The 24,285-nt window shown below is 43.5% G+C and overlaps 1 protein-coding gene and 1 long non-coding RNA gene across 2 annotated transcripts in view; one reads left to right on the plus strand and one right to left on the minus strand.

Moving 5' to 3' along the window:
* Window positions 1-3,194: 3,194 nt before the first annotated feature.
* LOC143906957 (homeobox protein Nkx-2.4) overlaps window positions 3,195-24,285 on the minus strand; it is a 33,353-nt gene continuing 12,262 nt past the window's right edge. Inside the window, exons 3-4 of the mRNA XM_077423377.1 lie at window positions 17,688-17,774; window positions 3,195-6,615 (exon numbers count right to left, since the gene is read on the minus strand). Of these exons, the coding sequence (XP_077279503.1) occupies window positions 6,259-6,615; window positions 17,688-17,774 (444 nt within the window). The 3' untranslated portion in view covers window positions 3,195-6,258. The remainder of the gene's footprint in view (window positions 6,616-17,687; window positions 17,775-24,285) is intronic.
* Window positions 6,722-24,285, plus strand: part of LOC143907013 (uncharacterized) — a 222,245-nt gene continuing 204,681 nt past the window's right edge. The window contains exons 1-2 of the long non-coding RNA XR_013259700.1: window positions 6,722-8,940; window positions 9,568-9,606. This is a non-coding gene — a long non-coding RNA (uncharacterized LOC143907013). The remainder of the gene's footprint in view (window positions 8,941-9,567; window positions 9,607-24,285) is intronic.

Here is a 24,285-nt window from a genome sequence, read left to right on the forward strand (position 1 = left end):
ACGGCACTTCCCTGTAATAACAGTTTGACAGGAATCTAATTGAGTCCCGGCGCGCGCGGCGCGCCGGGGGTATACTCCCGATATAATCTACGGGTCCCATGAATTACGAGTAAGTACCAGCTCGGAGGCTCGCCCGCTCTCCTACGGCAAACAAGGCAACCCTTTGCGAGGGAGGCAGCGACGACCCGGCGGCGGGCATTAGCATCCTCGGCAAGAACGCGGCACCGCACCATCACGTCACTGCCGTCGACGTCTGCCGCCGTTCCTGCGCGGCATCTTAGACCGAGAGACAACCCCATGATTTTGTCTCCTCGGTATTCATGAACGGGGCTGGCGTAGGGCGGCAGAGAGCGTCGCTTCCTTTTCCTTCATGAATTTACAATTCGGTATACAGCGTCGAGTCCGCGGCGAGACACCTATATACCTGCTGATTTCGAGCGATCGAGAAAAGTATCGCTCGCACGCTTTTATTATAACGATTAGCTTCGTCAATGACTTAGTAAAGAGGTGTATTTTGAAGCGTGAAATTATGCTGCTTTTTTAAATTAATTTATTTGAAATACTTCGAGAGAAGTGATCTCGAATCGTCTATTAGGCATATTAGGTATTGGAAATTTTTGACTCGTGTCCGTTGCACGCGCGGTACTTTATAGCTAGTTTCATTGCCTCGTTGTCGCGATATTGCGCTGTACGTCATCGCGATAGAGAAACAGGTCTCCCTGCGGGAGACAAGCCCGTATAGCACGATTGATTTAAAATCACCATGGAGATTATTATAGCGAGCATGCTACTTGTACGCGGCAAAACACGCAGAGAGGACGGCGCGGAATTTATCATCGGAAATATAGGTAACAAAGCAGACATAAAGCCGCCTGCAACCAGCATCGCGGCAATTAGTATATATAGCATAATGGACCGCAAGCTGATCCGACAATGAAACACATATGCGGAATTAACTGCGTTTTTTTTTTTTTTTTTTTTTTTTTTACAATCCTGTATCAGAGTTGTGACTACGAAAATGGAGAAATGCATGAAAAACACTGTCCCACATTTTTCTTTCTCGATATTTTATTGTTCTTATCGGGAGAACCAAAATTAATAGAAATAAATAAAAAGGAATTTCATGACTCTGGTGACTTCAAAGGCTGAAAATTCGAATTTCGCGACATGGTTTCACCTTCAATCACAATCTTACATAATGTATTTTATTTTTTGTGTAGATTTCAAGTTTTTACAGTTTATACGCGAGAAATGTATTTCAGTTTGAGCGCACTACCAAGATTTTTCGAATAGCTAAAGGAGAGGGAATCCCATTTCGTGAACTGATAAAAATGTTTCTTATGATACCGTCAGAGAGATAAAGCGAATCTGATTTCGTAAACTGCTAAATTATTAAGCGTCCCTCTTCCGCGAATTTAGAGCACTCTCGTTCATTTAGCCCAAGTTGTATACTTACGTGTGCGTGACACCTTTTCACAACCCCCTCACGTTCGCCGCAGAGACCGTCGCGTCCAGTCTGAGCCTCAGCGTCCCCGGTATAATCGCATCAAACGACAAATCTGCAGCAACCGGAACATAAGGGCGCGAACTGCGGACGGAGAGTCGGGAAAGGGGGATCAACCGGTGCAGCGGGTGAGACGGCGTGGCGAGGGGGGAAGGGGGAGGGGGCTGGGGGGTCGGGGAGATGATCGTAGGCAGTGTCACGTGCTGCTGTCACTAGCACGGATTATATTATATAGGAATGGCAGCGAATAGGTGTAGATATAAGCACCAAGCGGCAGTTAATAAATATGATAATGGCGGGCGGAATGAGAGAAAGAGGGGGATATGTGGGGTACGATATGGGATACCACTGTATAAGAGTGACCACCAGAAGCGGAGGCCTGTCATCGTCAGGACCTCTCGTCGTATGTCACACGACACGTAGGCGCGTGGACACACACATGCATACACAACGCGCGCGCGCGCTGGCGTGGTAACACGTGGAGGATTATTGTTATTTCCGTGATTGCGTTTTCCTTCCGCGTGTTCCTCGGCAGCATCGGATCGGGGCGCGTTTCAAGGTGAATTTACTCTTCCTCGCTCGTTAGTTTAATTCTCTCGTCGCTGTTGCTCGACGCTCGTATATAAATTTGTCCAACTGTTCCGCTCCAACGCAGCGTCCGTTTGAGTTAATAATAATCGTCGCAACAATAATTCGCTCGGGCTCTCCGCTTCTCCTGCCTCTTGACCCGACGGTATAATTTGCATTCTAAGCGCGCGCCGGCGTTATTCCGGCGTTTCCGTGCGTTTACGCGTCGCCACGACGCCGAGCGTCACGCCGCCCCCGCTCTTTTCTCTCTCCGCTGCTCCGCGCCGCGCCGGAGCAATTAGTCACGGTGCATTTAATAAATCGCCAGCTCCCGCTTAGCCCTGGGAGGGTTAAGTTCTTGCCTCTCTTTCTCTCCCTTGCTCTCCCCCTTGGAAAATATCCAATAACGACCGGCTGACTCCGCTCGTCGTCGGCGGCCCCGCTCGGCTCCTCTCCGCTCCGGCGTACCTGCCGCCCGGCATTAAACCTTCACCTATTCGTCGAGGAGATCGGCTTACCTTAATAATTGTAGGTACACGTCGCGCTTCAAGGGGGTTAGGACGTTACCGGGCCAGCGCGCGCGGTCTCGTGCCCCCGGTCTCGTCTCAGGGCGCAGGGGGGTTCGCCCCTCGCGCAGGGGTGTTACCATGGCGCCTGTCCGACCGACGAAAAGCTCGTTGTCAAGGCGAAGTGATCGAAAGTCGCGAGAGATGTAATGAAACATTCTTAGCGCGACGAGGGCTCGTATTTTGATTGGTGAATGGCACTCCTCGTCCAGGTGAGAGCGCTCGTGAGGGAGCTGACACGATAAAGACTACTGCAGCCCTATAGGGCGTCTTGGCGTAATGCATTTTTTTACGGCACGATGATCGGTAGATAAATGTATGATTTTTGATAAGACGAACATAGAAAAAAAAGGCAACGCTGCTAGAAAATATGATGAGCAAACCAATTATAATTTAATTATAATCCAATATTAAAATTCTATTCTAAAGGAGAGGGAGGCTACAACAAAAAGTATGAAGACAACAAAAGTGTAAAGAGTAACGAGAATTTTTGCAATATTAATAGAAATAGAAATAGCACACTTAATGATGTCACAAATTATCAAGAACAAAATTCGTTGGTGTTTGAATAAGTATCGTTTTATTAATATCTCTCTTATTATTTACAAAACTTTATAATAATCTCTAGCTGATTTTCTCACCACGACACACTATTACTCACTATCGTCAATCCTATACTTTTTTTTTGTTTTGCGTAATCGTTATACTGTAATGCTCGATAATGCTCGTCCTCTAAATCGTTTATGTATAATGAGCGTCGTCGCTCGATTTAGAAATTCGTTGTCGACTTGCGCGCGCGACACACCTTTCTTCGCACCGCGCAACGTCGCTTATAACAAACGTGTATTTACAATGTATAAGTGCCATTTACAATTTGAACGTGCGAAATCGTAAACTTGTTCTAAGATCCTCCCTGGCGAACGCGCGGGACGCTCGTTGAATTTCAAAAGTCACTTCGATTCGTTCCTCGCGTCCGCTCGCATTTTTCACCCGTCCCATTTCGTTTCCTTTTCTACGAAAAGAAAAGCTTCGAGAGTTCTCTGACGTCTCTCTTTTGCGTTACTGATGGACGTGGAGGTAAAGTCGTCTCGATGAATCACACGGCATTCGCGAATCTTAACGGAAAAAAGAAAATATAGAAAAGAGATTTTACCACTCGTTTAATCCTCTACAAGCGGATTTTCTTGCTTGTGAGAAAAGATTAAATCGTTGAGACTTGAAAAATATGAAAAAGTATATAAATACATAACTTCTAAGTCAACTTGGAGCCGTAAAGGATCAACCTATGGTATTGTTGCGCGAATGGAACAAAATTTTGCTCGACGGAAGAGTAAAATCGTTATACGCAAACGTCCAGATTGGCGAGGCTCCGGCATAACTGATAAAAATGTCATACATATATAGACATGTATCACGCGGACGAAATAATACGCGTCGACATGGCGATTTAGATATATGTATATGAATATATTGTATTTGCGCGCGACAATGCATCAGCAAAATCTGTCGCGTAAATACCGGGACGCGCGCGCGGCGCGCAGGGGATTCCGCCGAACGTTTGACAAACGTGCGCATTGTTTGGAAGCGACTTTTCCGAGCGACATTGTCGCTCGCGAGCTCGTGTGTCTCGGATGTCGCGCTGTCGGTGAAATCGAGTCACAATCACGCGACGCGGGGTGTACTATTTCGTAATTCGAATCGACGGGTTTCCAATCCATCGAGTGGACACCGGGGGCCGGGGATAATTTCGCGAGCGAACAATCCGTTTCGCTTCCCCGTGCTCGATTGTAGCCCCGGGGCGGCCCGTGTTTTCGTTTTCCCGGGCGCCGCGGCGCATTACAATGTCGTTTATTTCGCGCGCGCACAGCGAAGCGCGTACCTCCGCAAATCACCGAAATTCGGATATACGAGCCTCGGCCGATCTGCAAAAAAAGCTGCACTTTTTTTCCCCTCCGCCGAAACATTTTTTTTTTGCGTATATACGTCCTAAAAATAGGCGTGTACTTCAACGACGGCATTGACGGTGATAAAAGTCGATTACTCTGCTTGCACGAAGAGAGATAGCGTGAATTCGTAACATCTTCAATTCTATTTTCAAACGCTGAAGTTCAAGAGATGCATAGTATTAAAAATTTTAACTAAACAGGACACAAGTCGAGCAAAATTTTGTGCGGAAAGAAAATCGATATCAAACTAGCCAAGCTAATATCGTTTGCAATAGCAACAATATTTCTGCATATTTCTTTAATTATGAAAGTGTTCATTTCGCATGTTCCTTTTTCCGTCAGATAATCTAAAGTTTGTGATTCAGTCTTGCCGTCTGTTCTTTTTAGCTGCATGCGTTTTTATATTTTCTTTCCATATATACTGTTTGCTCCTTTTCTTTGTGATTGAACGTATATATTAAATCTTCTCTTCGAACGCAAAAACGCAACGCAGTTAAATAGAATAGCTCCAGCGACGACTGTTCGATCGTTACATTTTTTGTCGAGGGCGCCTGTTATCGCTCCGATTTGGCTCTAGCGAGTTGTCACCAGAATACCGTTATTTATTATCGTTCTCTCCTTTTTTTTACAATCTTCTCTCAGCTCGTGCGTTTGTACATCAATTCGTCGAACGGTAGGAAAATGTATATCATCTCGCTCGCAGGCTCGTGTCTGAAATACAGTGATCTCGCACGTGACGGACAAAGTGAGATTAAAACGCGTTACTGAGATTCTCGGATGCAGGTGGTTCTTCCTCGAGAGCAACAAACGTCCCAGCGCGATGTCCAAAATCGTGGGACACGAGACGTCTTTGAGACGTCTTGGATTTTTGGACATTGCGCTGTCTGGGATGTCTTTCTCAACTGATTCGCGCGATTCGGCCGATATGGACTCCCGCGCCATTCTGCTTGAAACGATTCGCCGCCCGAAGCCCGAGGCCGCCGTTCGATCCGACGAAGCACTCACGATCGATTTTACGCGATGACCCGATGGTAAAATCACGGTTACTATAGCACGATGCACGATGATCCCGATTCGAGTGTTCTCATCGTGATATCACCGTCGGTTGGCGGTTCATTTTCAACCACGAGCGCACACTCACTGACCCCATAGGCGGTCGCTAATTATCACACTAATAGTCCCTGCGCGGTCACCGAGCGCGTACCCGATTGTCGATTGCCGTAATGTCACGTTCCTGATCGGTCAGCGGTGGTCACCGGTGCGACCACGCGGATACGCTCACGAAAGAAAGAAAAAGGAAAGACGTAACAAGTGTCTTTTCTTGGTAGCCATTTGGGCAGCACAGCTCACGGGCGTCTTTCCTTAAAGATACATATATAGAGAGAACGAGGGACAGCGGTCGCTCATCTCGAACGAGCCGCGACGGAGCAGACCAGATGAGGCTCCGAGTTCATCCCGAGCCGCCGCCGATCCGTTTCCGCGAAACGCGGCCCGCGCCCGATTATCGATTCGCGACCCATCGGATCCGCATGTAATCCCCCTCGTTTCCCCTCCCTCCCCTTTAAGGACTGTCGTCGGGTATGGCGTACCAGGCAGCTGGATCCGCGGCGAGGGCCCATGGGCCCGCGACGGAGGGATTGGCGTAGGCCGCGGCCCCCGCCGCGGATGGCGCGCACTACCAGGCACGGCCCTGCAGCGGCAGATACGCGCCGCACTGCGGCTGCTGTTGCTGCTGCATGCCCTGCTGCGCGCCGGACCGCGTGTACGAGCAGTGCTGCAGGCTCTGGCTCGAGCTCATCACGTGGCTGACGCCGGCGACGACCGAGTGATGGGAGACCGAGGAGGTCGCCGCGTGATGGGTGCCGTGGGGACTCGAGGCCGCCGTCATGTGCGGCGCCGGGCTCGCCAGGGCCGCGCTGGGCCCGCCGCGGCTACCCTCGTTCCCGCCGCCGCCGCCGCCGCCGCCGCTCCCGCACGGCTTCCCGTCCTTCACCAGCACCGGCACCGCCACCCGTCGCGGCGAGCTCGCACTCTGGAACAGACGTATCATTTGCCTCTTTTGATGCGACGTGCACAGGAAAACGCGAATTGCGAAAAAAAAAAGATACTTGCGGAATATGTCTGATAACTACCGTGCCGTATTAACACCTCTCGTAGACAAGTAGCGCTAGTTGAACTGAATAGCAAAGTCCTTTACCGTATTGGGGGGAGTTTCTTAATAATCAGTGAAGAATTAATTGATAAAGTTCCGCGAATCAGCGTACGTCCGCGCGATTCGGATAGAAGAGACGCGTCGCTGAATCGCACGAATGCACGCTTATTATATTTATTAATTAATTTCTCATTAATTATTGAGAAACCCGCAAAACAGTAAAGGCCTATCTGCATAAGACGCAGAACGCGAGTCGCAAGCACACACACAGTCTACATGTCAACCTAACCTCTTTGTTAGATTGACATGTAGACTGTGCGTGTGTCTTGCGACTTGCGTTCCGCGTCTTAAGCCCGGTCTACATAGGCCGCAGTTCGCAAAACGCAAGACACACGCACAGTCTACATGTCAATCTAACAAAGAGGTTAGGTTGTTGTGCGTGTGCTTGCGTTTTGCGAACTGCGGCCTATGTAGACCGGGCTTTATGTAGATAGGCCTTTATAGGGAGGACTTTTTCCTATTCGGTTTCCTAATCCGCTCTACCTGCCCACGAGAGGTGGCACGGTAATTATCACATATCCCGTACATACAACTTATATTTCCATTTGCATATTTTATCTATTTGTATATTTTTAAGATTGAAGAAACGTATCGCGTTACCGAACGATTCAAGTAGCGGATATGTCTATGATGCATAGGTCATCGATAAGCGTATATATAATTCCAAGATGTTTATTTAACATTTCGCTCATTTGCTACAACGACATAACTGATAAAATTGTTGTTTTTTAAATGTTTGCAAAAGAATGGCGAGAGAATTCAAGACACTGAATGAAAGAGCTCTAATATGTAGTTAAGATATTTTTTTTCTCTACAATCAATTATTACATCAAAATCAGAGTTAAAAGTAATATTACAAAATTTTTATGATATACAAACATTGAAACTCATTTTTTTTGGAAAATTTTTTTGAATAAATAGCTAATTAACTGAAGAGTACACATATACACATGCTAAGAACTAATAGATAATTAACTAAAGAAATTAGTAAATTACGAGGAAAAAATGAGCTTTGAGAGTCAAATAGTTAACTGTGCGTGAGTTAACGTTATGTATACTTGATATTTAATTAACATTTCAATACAAAATTAAAAATTTTACGTTTTGCCTCTACTTTAAACCACCTTTGGCGAACTTCTTTTATTTTGTGAATTATGTCACTGCAGCGAATGAGCAATTTGTTGTGCTGTATATTTTTATATACATATATTGATCGTATCTTCAGAAGATCGATTGTGTTTCGGAAGATCGATTAGTCGTAACTTGACTCGCGTCGAGTCGCACGATATCAGACTAAAGTTGCTCCTCTTTTTAGCGTTTTACGAACGCGGAAACAGATCGAGCCGAGCGACGTCACGATCCCGTTCGATTTGCAAGTACGCGGTCGTAATCTGATCCAATATCTCATTGTTTGTGAAACACGTAGCACGGATTCATCGCTTTTATACATCGGCGATTTGCTAGGACGCGCATTTCGCGAAATATCCGGAACGAAAGACCTCGCGCGACGTTATTATGTAGGTAATCGACGCGAGGCGACGAGATCGCTTTCGGTCATCGGTCATCGCGAATGTATATACGATACCGCGGATTATTCGTCTTGACTCGTATACATTTGCTCGGTTACGACACGGCGCTAGATATCGATTGTCCCAAGACGCCTATAACACGTATTGTTTATTATTTTCCATATGCAAGTACACACGGCAAGTGCAGGGAAGTGCAGCTAGAAGCAACAGGTGTAGCGTCGCCGCGACGGGTAAGCGCGTGAAGTTGGCCGCGCGCGCGATTTTCGCGCGTCCCGTTCCGCCATTATTGTATTAAGGATCTCGCGCATCGCGTTGACGCGTTTAGTTTCCGCGAGACGTTGATCGCCGGATATTCGCGGCTTCGTGCGCGGATCGATCGTATTCTTCCATGCACTGGGGATGTAACGAAGCGCGCGTCGCGCGAGATTATATAGGTCTCGGGAGTGCTGCGGGAAGTGTCGCGCGATCGTAGATGCCCCGGTGACCGGTGCGCGGCCGTAATTAACTTTGCTTTCGCGAGTGCCATGTTGTGCAAGTGCAACGGAAAGAAGGCGCAGGGAAGCTGAGAGGAGGCGGAGGCCTGGGGAGGCGTCGGGCGACGGCGGAGCGACCACGGGTAAATAATTTATTCTTTATTTGCTTGCCATTTGCAATATTAATCGTTTATCATTTAGCATCTCTGCTCGTATATCTCATTTTGCATAATAATATATAAATATTATTAATTTAAATATTACTATAATAAAATATTATTATTAATTAATATATAAATTATTTGTATTATTTATAATATTATTTACAATAATAATATAAAATAGATGTTAAATATTTCTGACTCTGTGATACTTGAAATATTGAATCTTGAAATAGTGAATCTTGAAATATTCAACAAGATGATATTTTTATTTTAAATATAATATTTTAATATTTTATGTACACACTTATACGGTACTTTTGGCATGTTTGAAATTCAGAATTATTCGAGGAAAAAAAATTAGGAAATAAAATTTTGTTTATTGGACCAATAAAAGTTAATATTTAATATTTCGGTATTCAAGAGTTAATTTCAATATTCAAGAGAAAATCTTTTTTCAGAAGTCACGTATAATTATCTTATTAAATATTTATTTAAAACACACAAGTAAGATATTCAGAAAATATTCCACGCAATATAACTCTCTCTTGAGAATTATTAATTATCTCGGACATTGCTCTAATTTGAATATATCTGTTTTCTTTGCAGATTAATGTAAACAACTCCGCTGCTGCGCATCGTGTGCCGGTGAGTACAAATCACTTTACTTCAATTTAAGGTAAATAGGAGGATCCGTAAAAAATTCTATCTCGCAGATCCATCGCCTCGAGAGACGGCTATTTAAAAGCTATTCGGTTAAAGGTCTTTTTAAATGGACTCATGTGTGTTTGTACATATATGTGTGTGTACTTGTGCGCGGCTGGCTACCGATTCCCGTGGATTATCGAAACGCCACCGTTTGCCAAAGTTTCTCGGTACAAGTGTACGCACTTTAAGCGCTCGCGCGCGCTCGCACACGTGTACCGTGCAATTTCCCGGCTCGACGGACGGCTGCGTGAACAAACGCCGAGATACGTGGGCTGGCGAGGACCTGAGCTAAGCGCTCCTGTGTTCCGAGCAAACATGCGCAGCGCGGTAGGCCCGGTAAGACACTTAACCCGCACGATATCCCGCGATCAGCATTCACTGCTAGACGAAGGCGCGGTGCTGGGCACACGATGGGCTCTCTCTCTCTCGTTACGAATAAACAGTACCGGCTACCGTGGACTCGGCCCGCGTCGTCCCGTAACGTAAAATCTTCCTAATCTGAGAAATAGAATACCGCCGTACGCGTATACAAATTTTTAAAGGCGACGTCCTTTTTAAAGACAACTCGTAATTGTGCACGAGCGGCACAACAGTCGGCATAATTAATATACGGAATATTGTGAATATTTAATGGTTGCGTAATTAATATGCAGAATATTTTGAATAATTTCCTACACTGAAAACAAAATTTATTAAAATCAAGAAAATCGATTTCCTTGAATTTACTTTCCTTAATTCAAAGAAGCATCGGGTAGAGAGATTTGAGAAAATATTTTAAATTAACAGAAAAATGTTTTCTTAAATCTACTCAATACTTTTTTGTTTTAATTTTCTTGATTTTAATAATTTTTTTCAGTGTACACACATAAAAACCCGTGAATTCAATGAATTATACATGTAGGAAATTTCATATTTGCATCTCTAATTTTATATTTTTTCTTTTCATGAAATTTCATATTTTTTTATATGCGTAAACAATTTTTCACATTTACATCTCAAATTGGAGACAACTTGTTTCATATTTCTGAAATTTTCAAATTCTTAGATGAATTAATAATCTTTCTTCTATCGATTTACATTTTTCCGCTTCGAACGAGAATATTTCGCGACCATGCGGGGGAACAGGGGAGTTTCAAATCTTTCTGTCGACTGGACAAAAAATTCGAGACCCACACGTCCGGTTAATTCGAGCTAGGAAGATCACGTTTTCTATTCGCACGAGAGATCCGTGGGCGTAGAGACAGCCCTGTTCCGTGCCGTCAACCCCACACGGACCTCACGGCATACCAAACAGAAGCCGAAGCAAGCAGACCGAATACCTGCCAGAACGACCACTCAGCTGTATCAACATTCGGTACACGACATTCCTCTTCGATCTCCTCGCCAGTGAGACTTTAATAATACGATCGCGCTGAAAAATAACGTCCTTCGCTCGCCTGACGTTCGTGATTTCTCGGTAATCAGTGTCGTCCGCGCGTGAACTTTTTCGAATTTCGCTTATCCAATCATCCCGTTACATCATTCGCCTCTGGTGCGGTCAAATCGAGGCGCAGTCTCTTAGAAATTTACCAACAATCCTCTAATTTTCTCTCTTTGTCAAAAAGAGAACGCGCTATCAAGCAGAATAGAGTACGATTACAATTTATTCTTTTACAACAAAAAAAGAACAGAATTTATGATATTTCCACGTTTTTTTTTCCAAAAACTGTCGCGATGAATATACGTGTAGGAGAAAAAGAAAAAACAGAGACGAGAGAGGGAGAGAGAGATATTAAACCGACCGATGGAACGCGCGGCGAAAAGGTTTATGCGGGCAATGAATTTTTTTTGTCGCGCGCGAGCAGATACTTTTATGCAAATCCGGGCAGTGTCGAGTGGTCCGGGGAGGTATACGACCGATTTGATTCGAGTGGCCGGTACGAACTTACGTTTCGCGTTGCCGTTTGCGCCCGGCGAGGGCATAAGTGCAGGGCATGCCGTGCACTTCAAGCTGACAAAGTGACGATTACGCTAAACGCATGACGGTCCGCGCGCGCGTCACGCGTCACGCCACTTTAGCCACTTTAACGCGCGTTAAACGATTTCCGGCGAAAATGCCTGCGTTGTTGGGTGCCGAGTGGTATACCTTTATACGAAGACCGGGCCCCGGGTTCCGCTTTGCCGGAGACTGGATGCGACCGTCGGAAACGATCGTCGCAACGAGCTCGATTCCCCGCTGTATCTTATTGAATTTTTATATCGATACACCCTGTGGCAGAGATACACTGCAAATCCAAGTGTATTATTTTGCTAAAGCTCATGTTACACATTTCTTGCCGTTTTAAATCACGTCATTTAACACGATTGAACGTATATTAACTTTTAATTTAATTGCGGTTAAACGTGTTAAATGAACGTAACTTAAAACGCCCAAAAATGCAAGAAGAACTTCAGTCAAATGTGCCATTTTTCTGCGTATAAAACTAAACACACTTGGATTTGCAGTGCAATCCGTTTCCCCTCACCTCGCGAAAATTAATCGTAGAGAAACTTATACCTTCGTCTCGCAGAAAGATATAATAACTACCAGCAGGTGTTCCTTTCGATATCGATTTCAATTCGTGTTTAATAGACACATTAACGGCGACGCGATTAACAAATCATTAGCAAACAGAGTGGACTTAGGCTTCGCTGTCTCGAATGCACGATGCGACGTGTGACGCAATTATACGCGCGCGCAATGACGTAACGGTCGTTATTAGATTTAAAAAGAAAGCAGCGCGTTTGCGCGACTCATTGAATTCCATTCCTCGCGGAAACGAGAGGTCCCGACGGAAATCTTTTAATGTCTCGCCTATTGTTCGGCCGGGAGGCCGCCCGGGAAGGAAAAGGCGGCGCTATCGCGCAGCGAGGGCGGCTTTCTGGTTAATTACATCGCCTCCCCCTCGCGATACGTTCATCCGCACCCGTCGTCGTCGGCAACGTCCGAATGCCTGACTTTCGATCCTTCCACCCTTTCTAACGTCAGTCTTGCGAGGCAGGATACACAGGGTGTACGAGGAGAAAAAAAAAACGTCAAACTCTCCCCGCGGCGAAAGGCGTGCTTGTCGGGCGGAGTTTATTTCGCCGCGGATCTTCTTCCTCCGAGAACGGAGACTTGCGGCTCGCGGATAACGGCAGGCGATGCCGGGCGATGAAACTGAAAGTTTAAGCAGCAGGTAATCCCGATTTGCGCCCAGGTATTGCGCGTGACTGTACTCCACGGCAAGATGGCGACCGGTCCTCGAGAGCCTGTTTCGGTGGCTCCCCTGCAGAATCTCTCTCACCCTCTCTCTTTTTTCTGTCTCTCTTTCCTTTCTGCTCTTTCCTTGTTTTCCTCCCGGTCGCTTTCATCCTTCCGCCTCTCTCTCTCTCTCTCTCTCTCCCCTCTCAGCTTCGTATTCTCCTTCGTTCTCCGTTTTTCCCTCTCTTCGCCCTTCCCGTCTTCCCCTCGCCCGTTCGCTCGCTCACGCCGATACTTGAATTTTTTTTACCTCCACGAAGGGGGAAAATGGAATAAAATGAAAAAAGGGGGAGGGAAAAAATCTGAACTACCCCGGCGCGTCGGAGAAGTCGTCCCTTCGTCGACGTCGTCTTCACGTGCGCGGCGACGAAGGGACGATTTCTTTCTTTCGGGCGACGATCGAGCTATCCTGAACATGGTGTTCTGTATATAGGTATATATCTCTCAATATTCAACAGATCTGCGTTCTAAACAATTTCGAACCAGACAAATCATATCTGCATATTTCTGTATTCTAAGTGTTAGTTAAAAAATCTAAAGGTGCATGTTATATTGATTAATTTAATATCATGTCATCCGTGTTTATTTTCAACCGTGCAATGTTTAATCTTTCACGACGTATATCGACGCAATGAGCTTCTCAGAAGCCAAACTGGTCAACATCATAAAATAAGAAGTATGAAAAATTGATGAGGTTACAAAAACTAACCATATTGCTCTGGTGCTAAAATTAGAAAAAAAAAATTATAAAAAGTGGAGTTGATCGTTTGTTTCTGAGAGACTGACATATATGTTTAGATTGACGCAATTGACAAGGTAACTGCGTTTGAGAAACATCATCCATCAGTGGAATAAATTAACTTTTAGAACGCGTGTCATAAAAATTATACGTTAGAAACGCGCGCATAATTCTCGATCTAGAAAAATAATTCAGATAAACGTATCTATTTATGTTTAGAAGTTAATAAATTGTTTCAAGTTTTTATTTTGACATCTCTCTTCTATACTTTATAATTCAGATGATTTTATATAAACGGAAAGCTATACAAATTACAGATTGCTCGCGATTATCTCGTATCGGAGAAACTGAGAGGCGGACCAGTTCTCAAGTTGCGATCGATCTTCCTCCCCGAAGTAATGATACTTCTAACAAATAAACTGAAATAAAATAGCTAATCGTGTTATTGACGGTAACAACACGGATGGATGGAAGATCGCGTCGGGGGGGGGGGGAGTGAGGGTAATGAAAACGTGTCCACGGAAGCAACGGCGAACTAACGAGTAAATTATAGGGCGGCTGAGATGGCGCGGCTGCCGGGCGGAAGAATCGCTTTGCCTTCGCAGATCGGCCCATCCAGATAACTTTCAGCTTCCATTAATGCTATACGGCTGTTTACCATGGCAGGCACCGCGACGCAACGTTGAGTCCATTGTGCCGCAGGACAACCTCGATTTCGACGGCCCCCGCGATACCCATCGATACTTCCGCGGTTCGGCATCGCGTTCGAATTCAAATCGGCTTTCAAAGAGACACTTTGGTACACTCTTACCTCGACGTCAAGAATTTTTTACACGGGGCAAAAGAGGAACAAAAACATTTCATACTGTGTTATTGTAAAGGAGATAGATTATCTTGCTTTATCAAAATTGAATTTTCTTTAACGGGTAGTTTTCTTTCTACACGAATATAAAGTGCTGGAGTTACTGAATTTTTCCATTTCCACCAGTATAAAGCAGTTTAGCCGCGATATCGAACGATCGGTCGTGCCGGTGAAATTTTGTCGCATTCACGTCGAGTGCACACGGCGGTTTCCCTTGCGACAGCAAAATTCCCTTCTTATTCCCGTTTACGAATAATCGATAAACGCATATGAGGCTCATCGGACGTGCTAATACCGCGAGCGGAAAAAATTGCGCGTATCGTTTGGAAGGATATGCTTCCGTCCTCGCGTAAACTATGTTGTATATTTTCATCGAATTTCAATGAGCGACGTTACACGTGCGTCGTCCGTCGACGTGCAAACGTGCGCCACGTAAATCCGCTTAAGCCGTCGCGCGCGCTGCATCCGTGACACTTGTCCGCGCTATCATTTCGCGAAAATATCATCCGCCTAAAGCGATAACGAAGTGGCGAGCCATGCATTTTGACAAGTGAAGCGCCGCGTACGCGCGACACCTTGCCCAAACTCTTACGCCAATTTAATTAGATCTTTCCTCTCGTCTGACGAATTACTCTCGACTTATTAGGTCCTTTGCGGATAATCGATGTTAATGAATTCCTCGCGCAAAGATCGTATTGCAATCTTTTATCCTGACGCTTCTGACGTCATTCCCACAACTTTCGCAGTTTTATTTAACAGTTTTTTTTCTTACACCAATAAATCAGTGTTTGATCGCTCACGTAATGATCCATGACGTAAATACTCTTGAATGAGTTGTGAATCGTGCGGAAGAAACTTCACATTTTTTACAAGGATCTTCTAAATTTCAAAAAAGCGAGAATACGGAAGCCTAAGATTTTCATTGCGTGAACGATGTCGTTTATATAGGAATTATTTTACGCAAATCGCGCGATCGTATATTTACCGTCGCGTGCGGCTGATGCGGGGAATCGAGCGATCCGTCGCGTTAAAACGTGGTCCCGCGCCTTTCGTGACAGCGCATACGTGTCATCCTAATATATTCGAAAGAATCCGTCGCGTGTATCGCGACGATCGTTCTGACATCTCTTTTGAATAATATCCTTTGAAAGGTACGGGGGACACGAGGGGTAGCGGGGAGGAGGGCAGGAGCAATTCGTATTCGGTTATGTGAGTATCTGGTAAAAGATCCGAGAGACACGGCACGTTTCGAAGTAGCAGCTACGATATCTCGGCGATCGCGTCTGTTGCTATTAGAAATGCTCGCGATACACTTCAGCGTATTCAAGTACTCGACTACTATATCGATGATAAAGTATCAAGCCGGAGTATTCTTTACCGTATATGTGTTCGTGTATACAAGTGTATTTCCAGTAGATAAACTATACAAATCCGAAGAGCGATGTCGAAAATTATGAAGATTAAAAGAAAACGTTTAACACAGATTATTGCAAGCGGATTTCTTTGATCCGTCGGTGCGTTTATTTTCACGAGAAGGTAACTGCTAACTGCGAAATTCATTGTAATATTGTAAATATAATCATACAGAATATTTACAGAATGCTACAACAAAAGAATTTATTGTTACACGTATGTAATGTATATTATAATCGATACAGAGACAACTTTTTAACAAAAGTATTAAGATATCAATAATTGTTTTTGAATACAAACGATCGAAGACGACATTATTTTATTTAATTCCAAATGAATTTTATTTTAACCAAATTTTTCAGTGCGAGGTTTATTTATTAGAATATTCGATGTCGAAAAATAACTTATAAAAAAATACTGCGCGATCAGATTTTTGCAAATAATTGACAAATTACAGCTAATATATTTTAAATTTTATTTAATAGATAAATCTGGCGTTTAACTTTTGTGAGTTTAAGACTATTCTGTAAGTACGTGTTATTCTTCTCACACTGAGTCCACCTCTTCGAAAGTATACTAAAGCATTTCATTTCTATCGCGAAGCTGTCCTGATCAATGTTATGTTACCCAACGCATTTTTAACAAATTATAAAAAATTTCAAATTTTCAACACAAATTTCCAATTCCATTTAATGGATAAATTCGCCGTTTAAAAATTTTGCGATTTAAGAATATCTCTTATACGAGAACTCATTACGTTCCTCATTAAAGCCTCGCTTCTTTCGAACTGCGGAAGTAATGTATACCAAAGGATTTCATTTCCATGATCTCCACATGTGACATTATCCCGATTAGTTATCCCGATCAATGTCCCGCGCTATTTTTAACTCGAATTATAAGCGAATATTGAATTTCATCGGGCGCACAAATTCGCTATTTTACCCGACTCTGTAAATCTCGCGCTATATTTTTGAGCCACGTGAAACGCCGACGGGCGCGTGATTACGTGCTCAACGCGAGCAATTTTATCGTTCTGTCGAACACGCGCACACGGCGCGATATATCCCTCGGAAATCCCAAATGACATAACAAAATAAATGCAAAATCGCTATGCGCGGTCGAGTGGCACTCTCGAAACGAAATATGATGCGGATGCGAGGATTTATGCGGCTTCCGCGATATTTCTCCATTTAAAGCCATTTCATTTCGGATCGGTCGACACTACGTGACGCGACATTGCTTTAAAATCGCTGGGAACCGACCCGAAGACGCGGACGGCAACTCGATGCCGAATGTGTGTGTGCAAATAAAATAACACGTTTTGACGTCGGATCGCATCGATCGGCGATTATGAGATCCGCGAATTTTGGTGTGTTTTCTTCTGACCAAAACAGTCCAAACAACTCTTTACTAGATATTATATAATATACTTTATTACCTTCGGTATCACCTATATAACAATACATAGCGCATTATTTTTCAACAATTAAATTTTCTTCACCGCTTGAGAATCAATTTCTTATTCTACATAATTTCATGACAATAAATAGATTTGAAAATTATGTATAAACTATGCAATATGCGTGTATCACTTAACGAGTACAAACAAATGGCGTTTAATTAGTTCCTTAGACATAGTAGAAGTCATCGAAATGGTGCGTCTTTGCGAAATTCGTAATATTATATTCAACGAACGTTTCACTTTCGAAGCGGTTCACACAAGACTTCGAAATTTGCGTAATTACCTGATTTTGGGCGTTTTGCTCGGCCATGGCTTTTTCCTTTGCTTGCCTCTTGCATTTATACCGATGATTTTGAAACCATATCTTCACCTGTGAAGCACACATAAAACATATAATTAAGTCTTCATCGAACATAGTGGATATTAATGTTATAATCCATGTTTTTACGTTAAATGTTATTGCATCGGAATTTCGCCAAAAAGAAGGGAAGTTTTCGAATTCTTTTAGATCCACGCACCTTTGATAAAAGTACAGATTAGCAACGTGATATATTCGGAGCAGATTGTAGCATGATTGGATTAAAATTTTCACTGAAAGAATCAGATTCGGTAGAATATAAAATAAAACTGTATATTATATATCATTCATAGAAATATATAGAGTGATAAATAAGTCAAAGAATTTCGTTATGTAGAACATATATACGCGAATATGTAGGCGTTATACGGTATAGCGGAGAGAAGGGCACGATGTGTGTGTGTGTTTGAGGCACTCTTACGAACAGTTCTTTGGAGCAAAGCTTAAAATCGACCGCGTTCAGTCGCTCTTTATGTCGGAGTAAAACGGACGACATATCTCATACGCGAACTATCGCCAGGTAGGCCCTCGGATGTTTTTTCAGAGAAGGCACGCGCTTTTGTCAGACGCACTTTGAATCGGCCTCTAGCTATTTCCTATCCGATGCTTCTAAGTCCGGTAATCCACGGTTAAAGGACTGTGTTATTTCTTCGAGGGGAATTTAACGCCTCGTTCACTTTATGCGGATACTCAATGCCGAGGAGGGAAATAGTATACGAATTTTACATATTATTTATTAGAATTATCGGAGAGTCTTGACTCTATTGTGGATTGTACGCATTTTAGACTAGGATCTCGAAAACAGTGGAATTACATATAATAGGTGTTTGAAAATTTGTCTTCGAATCCTAAACCAAAATATACCGTGTGTCTCACATTTATTACGCAGTATAGAAAACGTGTCCCGAAATCAACAAATGCTCTTTTAATCATTTTACTCTGTATAATTTTTTTATGACGAAGTTAATATTCTCTTGGTGAAATAAATAATCATGTGTAAGATCTATTTTCCTTACAATACCAACTTTTACTAACAAATAACAATAACTTATATTTTCGCCTTTTCGGTTATTTAAAAGTAGGAATATTAATGAAATACTACGTTTATTATTATTCTTATATTTATATCGATATTATCTGACAGACGTTCCGTGATACCAAGACTCGTTAAAAAGTTAAATCAACCGATAAGATATGTTTTAGACGATAAACGTCGATGCGATTAAGCCGCTTTTGTGAATCACGCATAATGCATACAGCGCGGATTATAACGCGCTTCTATCATAAGCAGATGTCGATCTCGATTCCGTCCAGGCGGCTGCACAACATCCACGATCGCTTAGCTCAATTGCCGTAAAAGCAGTCTCGAGCGATCCTAATCGCACGCGACTGTTCCTAACTGAAAAACTCGAGCTACGCTTATTCCTTTCTTTCTCTTTATTCTGGATAGACCAGGCAACAAAATTCACCGACTAACTTTTGTTATATCAATCGAGATTTACAGAATTTTCCTTCGAACTGCGGATTTCTCGGTCAAATCGATTGTCTTGCGAAAATGTCGAGACTATTATCATTATTTATCACAACTTTCCTCTGTTTTCAATATACATTTAGTAAGTAAGCGCCAAATTAAGAATCAAGCGAATTGAATCTACTCGAAACTAATATGAGAAATACAATTTTATTATATATGTTTAATATTCTATAAAACTTAATTTTAAAGAGCTTTTTGTATATATTCAAACGGTAAATTGAATCAAAAGAAACAAAAGTCGCCTGCTAAATTAAGTTAAAATTTAAATGAAGAATCTCTCGGATTGTGTTGATCGCTCGAATTCCCCTGTCTTGCGGGGGGTCTCCTAGAAACTATAGACTGCCCGTCTGAGACTCGTTTTCGCATCCTGAAATTTGTCTGCAGGTGTGTCAGGATCCGTCATCATAGTGGAGTGTAAGCTCAACTATTGCGTGTCAACTTTTGCAGCAGATGATTTTTATCGTCCCGATCCGTATAGAGCGCATATGTTACCGCGTGTAACCTCGTCGAGTGGCTGTTGTACGCTTCAACCTCGTTCCCGAAGCCGATTTAACCCCCATTATACGTCGGAGTTGCGTTGCGTGTGTCGGGAATGCAACGAAAGCACTTTAAGGGGTCCGTCCAGCCGACCGCGTCTCGAGGACCCGCCACCGTCTGTCTAATTCTTTGAATATTAGCGGGATCGGCCGCCCTCGAAAATTCCTTTCACCCCTCTCGGGCGTCGCCTCGAGCGTGTCCAGAATACCGGTGGTTGTCCCGCGGGTGATGCACGGACTATACTCTCTCTCTTTTCTCTATTATTCAATTTTTTATTTTCCAGGTCGTGTTGCTTTGTACGTCGTTGTCCAACTTTATAAAACGATTACGACGAACGTATTCGCAGTTATCGGTAACGCAGCGCGGATAGTTTCATATGAAAAAAAAAAAAAACACGAAAATTAAAATCACAAATTGAAAATTTTTTTATACGAAGCTTTGTTTTCGAGAAAATCGAATTTAACGATTGGGAAAATAGTAATATATTTCCTATATTTTAACTTGCATAATTTTCAATGAATTTGTATCACATAAAATCGATTTAACACAGTAGCTTCGTTACGATTGAATAAAAATAAAGCAGTTTATTAAATTAGAAAATACTGAAATGATCTTGATGATATAATTACAAGTAGTTATTGACGAACTTTAATTATTCTATATTAGTTTTTTAAACAGAACACTAAAATGTGTTTATGCAAACTTTGAATTAATCCTTGACCACCCTTGAAAATGAAACGCAGATCGCCCTGTTACACGCGATGTTTGCCTGTTCGAGACAATTTTTCAGGATGGCTCATCATTAAAGTGAGCCGTGTAAATTCATCTTAAGGAGCATTACCGCGAAAGAAAGTAATACTCGCCGCCTTCGCCCCGCTGTTCGTTGCGCGTGAGTTTTTACGTATACGCCGCGCTTTGTGGTGCGCGGCCGGTTTTGCGTAGGGGTGAGAGACCTTATCTAAAAGCCACGAAGAGGCACTAGACGAGGGAAGTACCTCTTTCGCTGCTCTCGTTCGTTAATTCCTTTTCTACCGATAATCCACTCGAAGCTCGTCGAGTTTTCGGCTACGTACGCCGCCGCGCGCGCTGACTTCGAGAGATCTACAAACAGCCATTTTATACTTCTGCGCGAGCTTACATTAGGATGTATGACGGAACTGTGTGTGTGTGTGTGACGTGTGGATCTTCTAGATCCGCGCGCGCTCTCTCTCCACGCGGGACTTTAATTCTTCCAAATATAATAGATCCCTCCGCGATCTCTTTTACTCAACACCCCCTAATGTGTCCTACTTCCCAAACGAGGGATTTGGAACATCTTTATAGAGAATGGCTTTGCTTCTCGGGAAATGACTCCGAACGTAACAGCGAACCGACGCGGTGGCGAAAGATGCGACTTTGCTGAAATTCGGGACGACAATTAAAGAGATGAATCTTTAGATCGACACACGACATCGCGACGCGCGGCGGACGTCCCGTGATCTCGACACCGATTATCGTGTATGTCGTACGATTCGCGCGCGTATATACCGTGCTCCGCTGTACCTAAACTCGCCCGAGTAAATCCAGAGGCTGCGCTCTGTGAAAAGATCCGACGATGAAAACGGGACGCGCGCGGCGAGCGGACGCGCGGCGAATTGTTATTTCAAGAGAACTGCCGTCCGTCAGTTCGTTTGTCCATCGCTCCCGCCGCGATGCGATGTGTAAACAGGGAAAGTTAAACAAGATAGGGATATATAACTGGTGTGTACGTAAGAACACGGTGCGCAGGCATGAAATTCAAGGCTATAACAATGTCGACCTCGAACGACAAGCGCTTCTGATGTGTGAATTTTGTCCATTGAGTCCTAGCACGTCTTGCTGCATCGAAATAAAGAGTTTGACGCACTGTTCCCGTGAAATCAATTTTATTTTAAAGCGTGAGACTTCGCAGACTTTTTTTATACGAAATAAAAAATTCGCTTGTTTTTACTCCAGCAAATTTGTTAACGAAGAGCTAAGTAGAACAAGCTCTGGTACGATTTAATGTATGAAATTCTGATAATTGTCAATGGAAATGTCATCTGCGGAATTTGGTTTTTAATCGTGAGAGAGATTAAATCGCGAAGAAGCAGTGACTGCTATATATCCTCCAGGTAACATCTCTCAGGTGGAAACGTCGGCCTATATTTATCTTTGAAAGGCATGCCCCTTGCGAAAAGGGCCACAGGGGTCCGGCAAAAATTTACTTTGCCGCGAGAGACTTTAACTTCCGATTAACTTGCAGAGTTTACTCTTGTTCAGACAGGATGAAACGCTTGGCATATATCCGAACGATTTGGTTTTCTTCGGACCCTGTTAACATTGCCTTTTCAAACTAATTTGTGAAAACAAACCTATATAATCCGCTTAGGATCTTAATTTCCAAGATGCCGCATGTAGAATTACATTGCTTTATTTGTTGATTTTCTTTTGCTGCCAATATTGTGTATTATAAAACAAACGTCATATATAACGATTTTTTAATACGATTTTCCGGTAAGAAAATTTACGTAATAAATTTCACAGTCAGAGAGGTTATCAAGTTTGACTTATATATTTCAGTGAAACATTTTAAAATAATTTTGTAGCGGTTTTTCATTTAATTTTTGAAGTATCTCGTCGTTTGATCGTTATTGTTACTTTGTTACGAAAACAAAAACAACGTGATGCGTGAACTTTACACGAAACAGCCTGTATGAGTCTCCACCAACTATGCAAAATTTCAAAGTGTTAAATTGTTTTCGAACTGTTACGTTTATAAAGTAGAACCCGGTATCTCGTATCTCCTTACACGTAGGACAAATGTTACGAGAGGGTCAAACGTAATTCGAGCTTCTTTTCGCTCGTTCCACTTTACGAGTCAGACCCCACTCAGCATCCTCTCTTTCTCTCTCTCTCTCTCTCTCTCTCTCTCTCTCTCTCTCTCTCTCTCTCTCTCACTCACTCACTCGTTGTAACGATCTCTCCTATATCCAGGTAACGCGTGTCGCCGTTTGACATTAGTTGGCCCATTAAATGCCGATAAATCTGGTGGGTGGCACGCGAAGTCGAGGGGAGGCGCGATTATATCGCGCGTGTGCTACGAACACGTCGACACGCGTTCGGGAGGCATCGAGTATCTGTTAGCCTCTGCTCGAACAGAGTCAAGCCCGTAGGTAGGTAGGCGGCCAGGACGAGGTCGAGAGAGAGAGAGAAAGAGAGAGAGAGAGAGAGAGAGAGAGAGAGAGAGAGAGAGAGAGAGAGAGAGAGAGAGAGAGAGAGGTAGGGAGAGGAGGCGGATAGAGTGGACGATTGATCAAGTTATAGCGTAACGTCATTACGTCGCGAGTACATCGGGGGTTGACGCAAAACGACGGCCACCTCCTGCCCCTCGCTAGGTACAACAGCCTCCTCGGGCAATTTGACTCGACACCAACCTTCGCCCGGATTATCCGGTTGGTGGCCTATACAGCCTCGGGCCGGCGCGGGTGATTCTCTCGGTTGGGGTTCGTTACGGACGTGGCACAAACGAGCCGTATACGCTCCCGGCACCCGCCGTATACGTATACATTTTTCTTTAGGCGGACCTTGTGCATTCGCGATAAAACAGCGATATCGATACCGCGCGACGCCGCAAATTCGAGCGAAGTCTCGGTGGAATGAGTAACGAAAGAAGAAAAAAAGGATAAAGAATAAGGTTTCTCATTCATGAATAAAAATGATACTTTATTGGAATGTAAAGGCGCTCGCTCTCTCTCGCATATATTGTGAATAAATATTGCACAAATGAATAGAATTTTCTTCGGATTAAATCGATTCAGATATAACCATCGCGTTATTCAGCTAGTAATATCTGATATTTAATGAGAGCGTTATGTCCGTCGATAACAGGGACTCGTGAGTTCGCTTCGATGGAGGATTAAACGCGTGCGAATGTCTGCGTGCAAAGAGCTCTGCACGCCGCACGACGATGAACCTGCGCGAATACCGGGGATCAACCAACGTCAAATTATGATTAGGGCTGTTAATTGTCCCGTGTTGACCCTGCTGAGTGGGTAGCCCGAGGACAAACACGATTCCGCCTCCCTTTTGTTGTTTTAACTCAATACCGTCGGCCGGAGATGACTTACCGATTACCTAGCGTGATGTCTGAAAACCAGGGGTCTTCCAGCCCCCAAATAGAAATGACTTTCTGGTTACCGCGAAGCGATGCGTGGAGTAATTGCGTGCGGCCGAAAAGGCGCGACGGTATACGTGATTTTATTCTGCTTTATCTTATCCTATCCTATTTTTTATTCGCGAATAAATTGGAAAGTGATCAACTTTATCCTAGTTTGCATAGATCTAAATAGGAACATATAAAATTGTAAGATATCTAATCCTTGACATCCCTGAAAAAAGCTTAATCCTTAAAAAATCTTTCGATCATCAAGAAATATTTGACTTTAAATTGTC

The sequence above is a fragment of the Temnothorax americanus genome, unplaced genomic scaffold (genome assembly GCF_048541705.1).
Source record: "Temnothorax americanus isolate GAGA-0224 unplaced genomic scaffold, ASM4854170v1 Scaffold11, whole genome shotgun sequence".
Classification (NCBI taxonomy): Eukaryota; Metazoa; Arthropoda; class Insecta; order Hymenoptera; family Formicidae; genus Temnothorax; species Temnothorax americanus.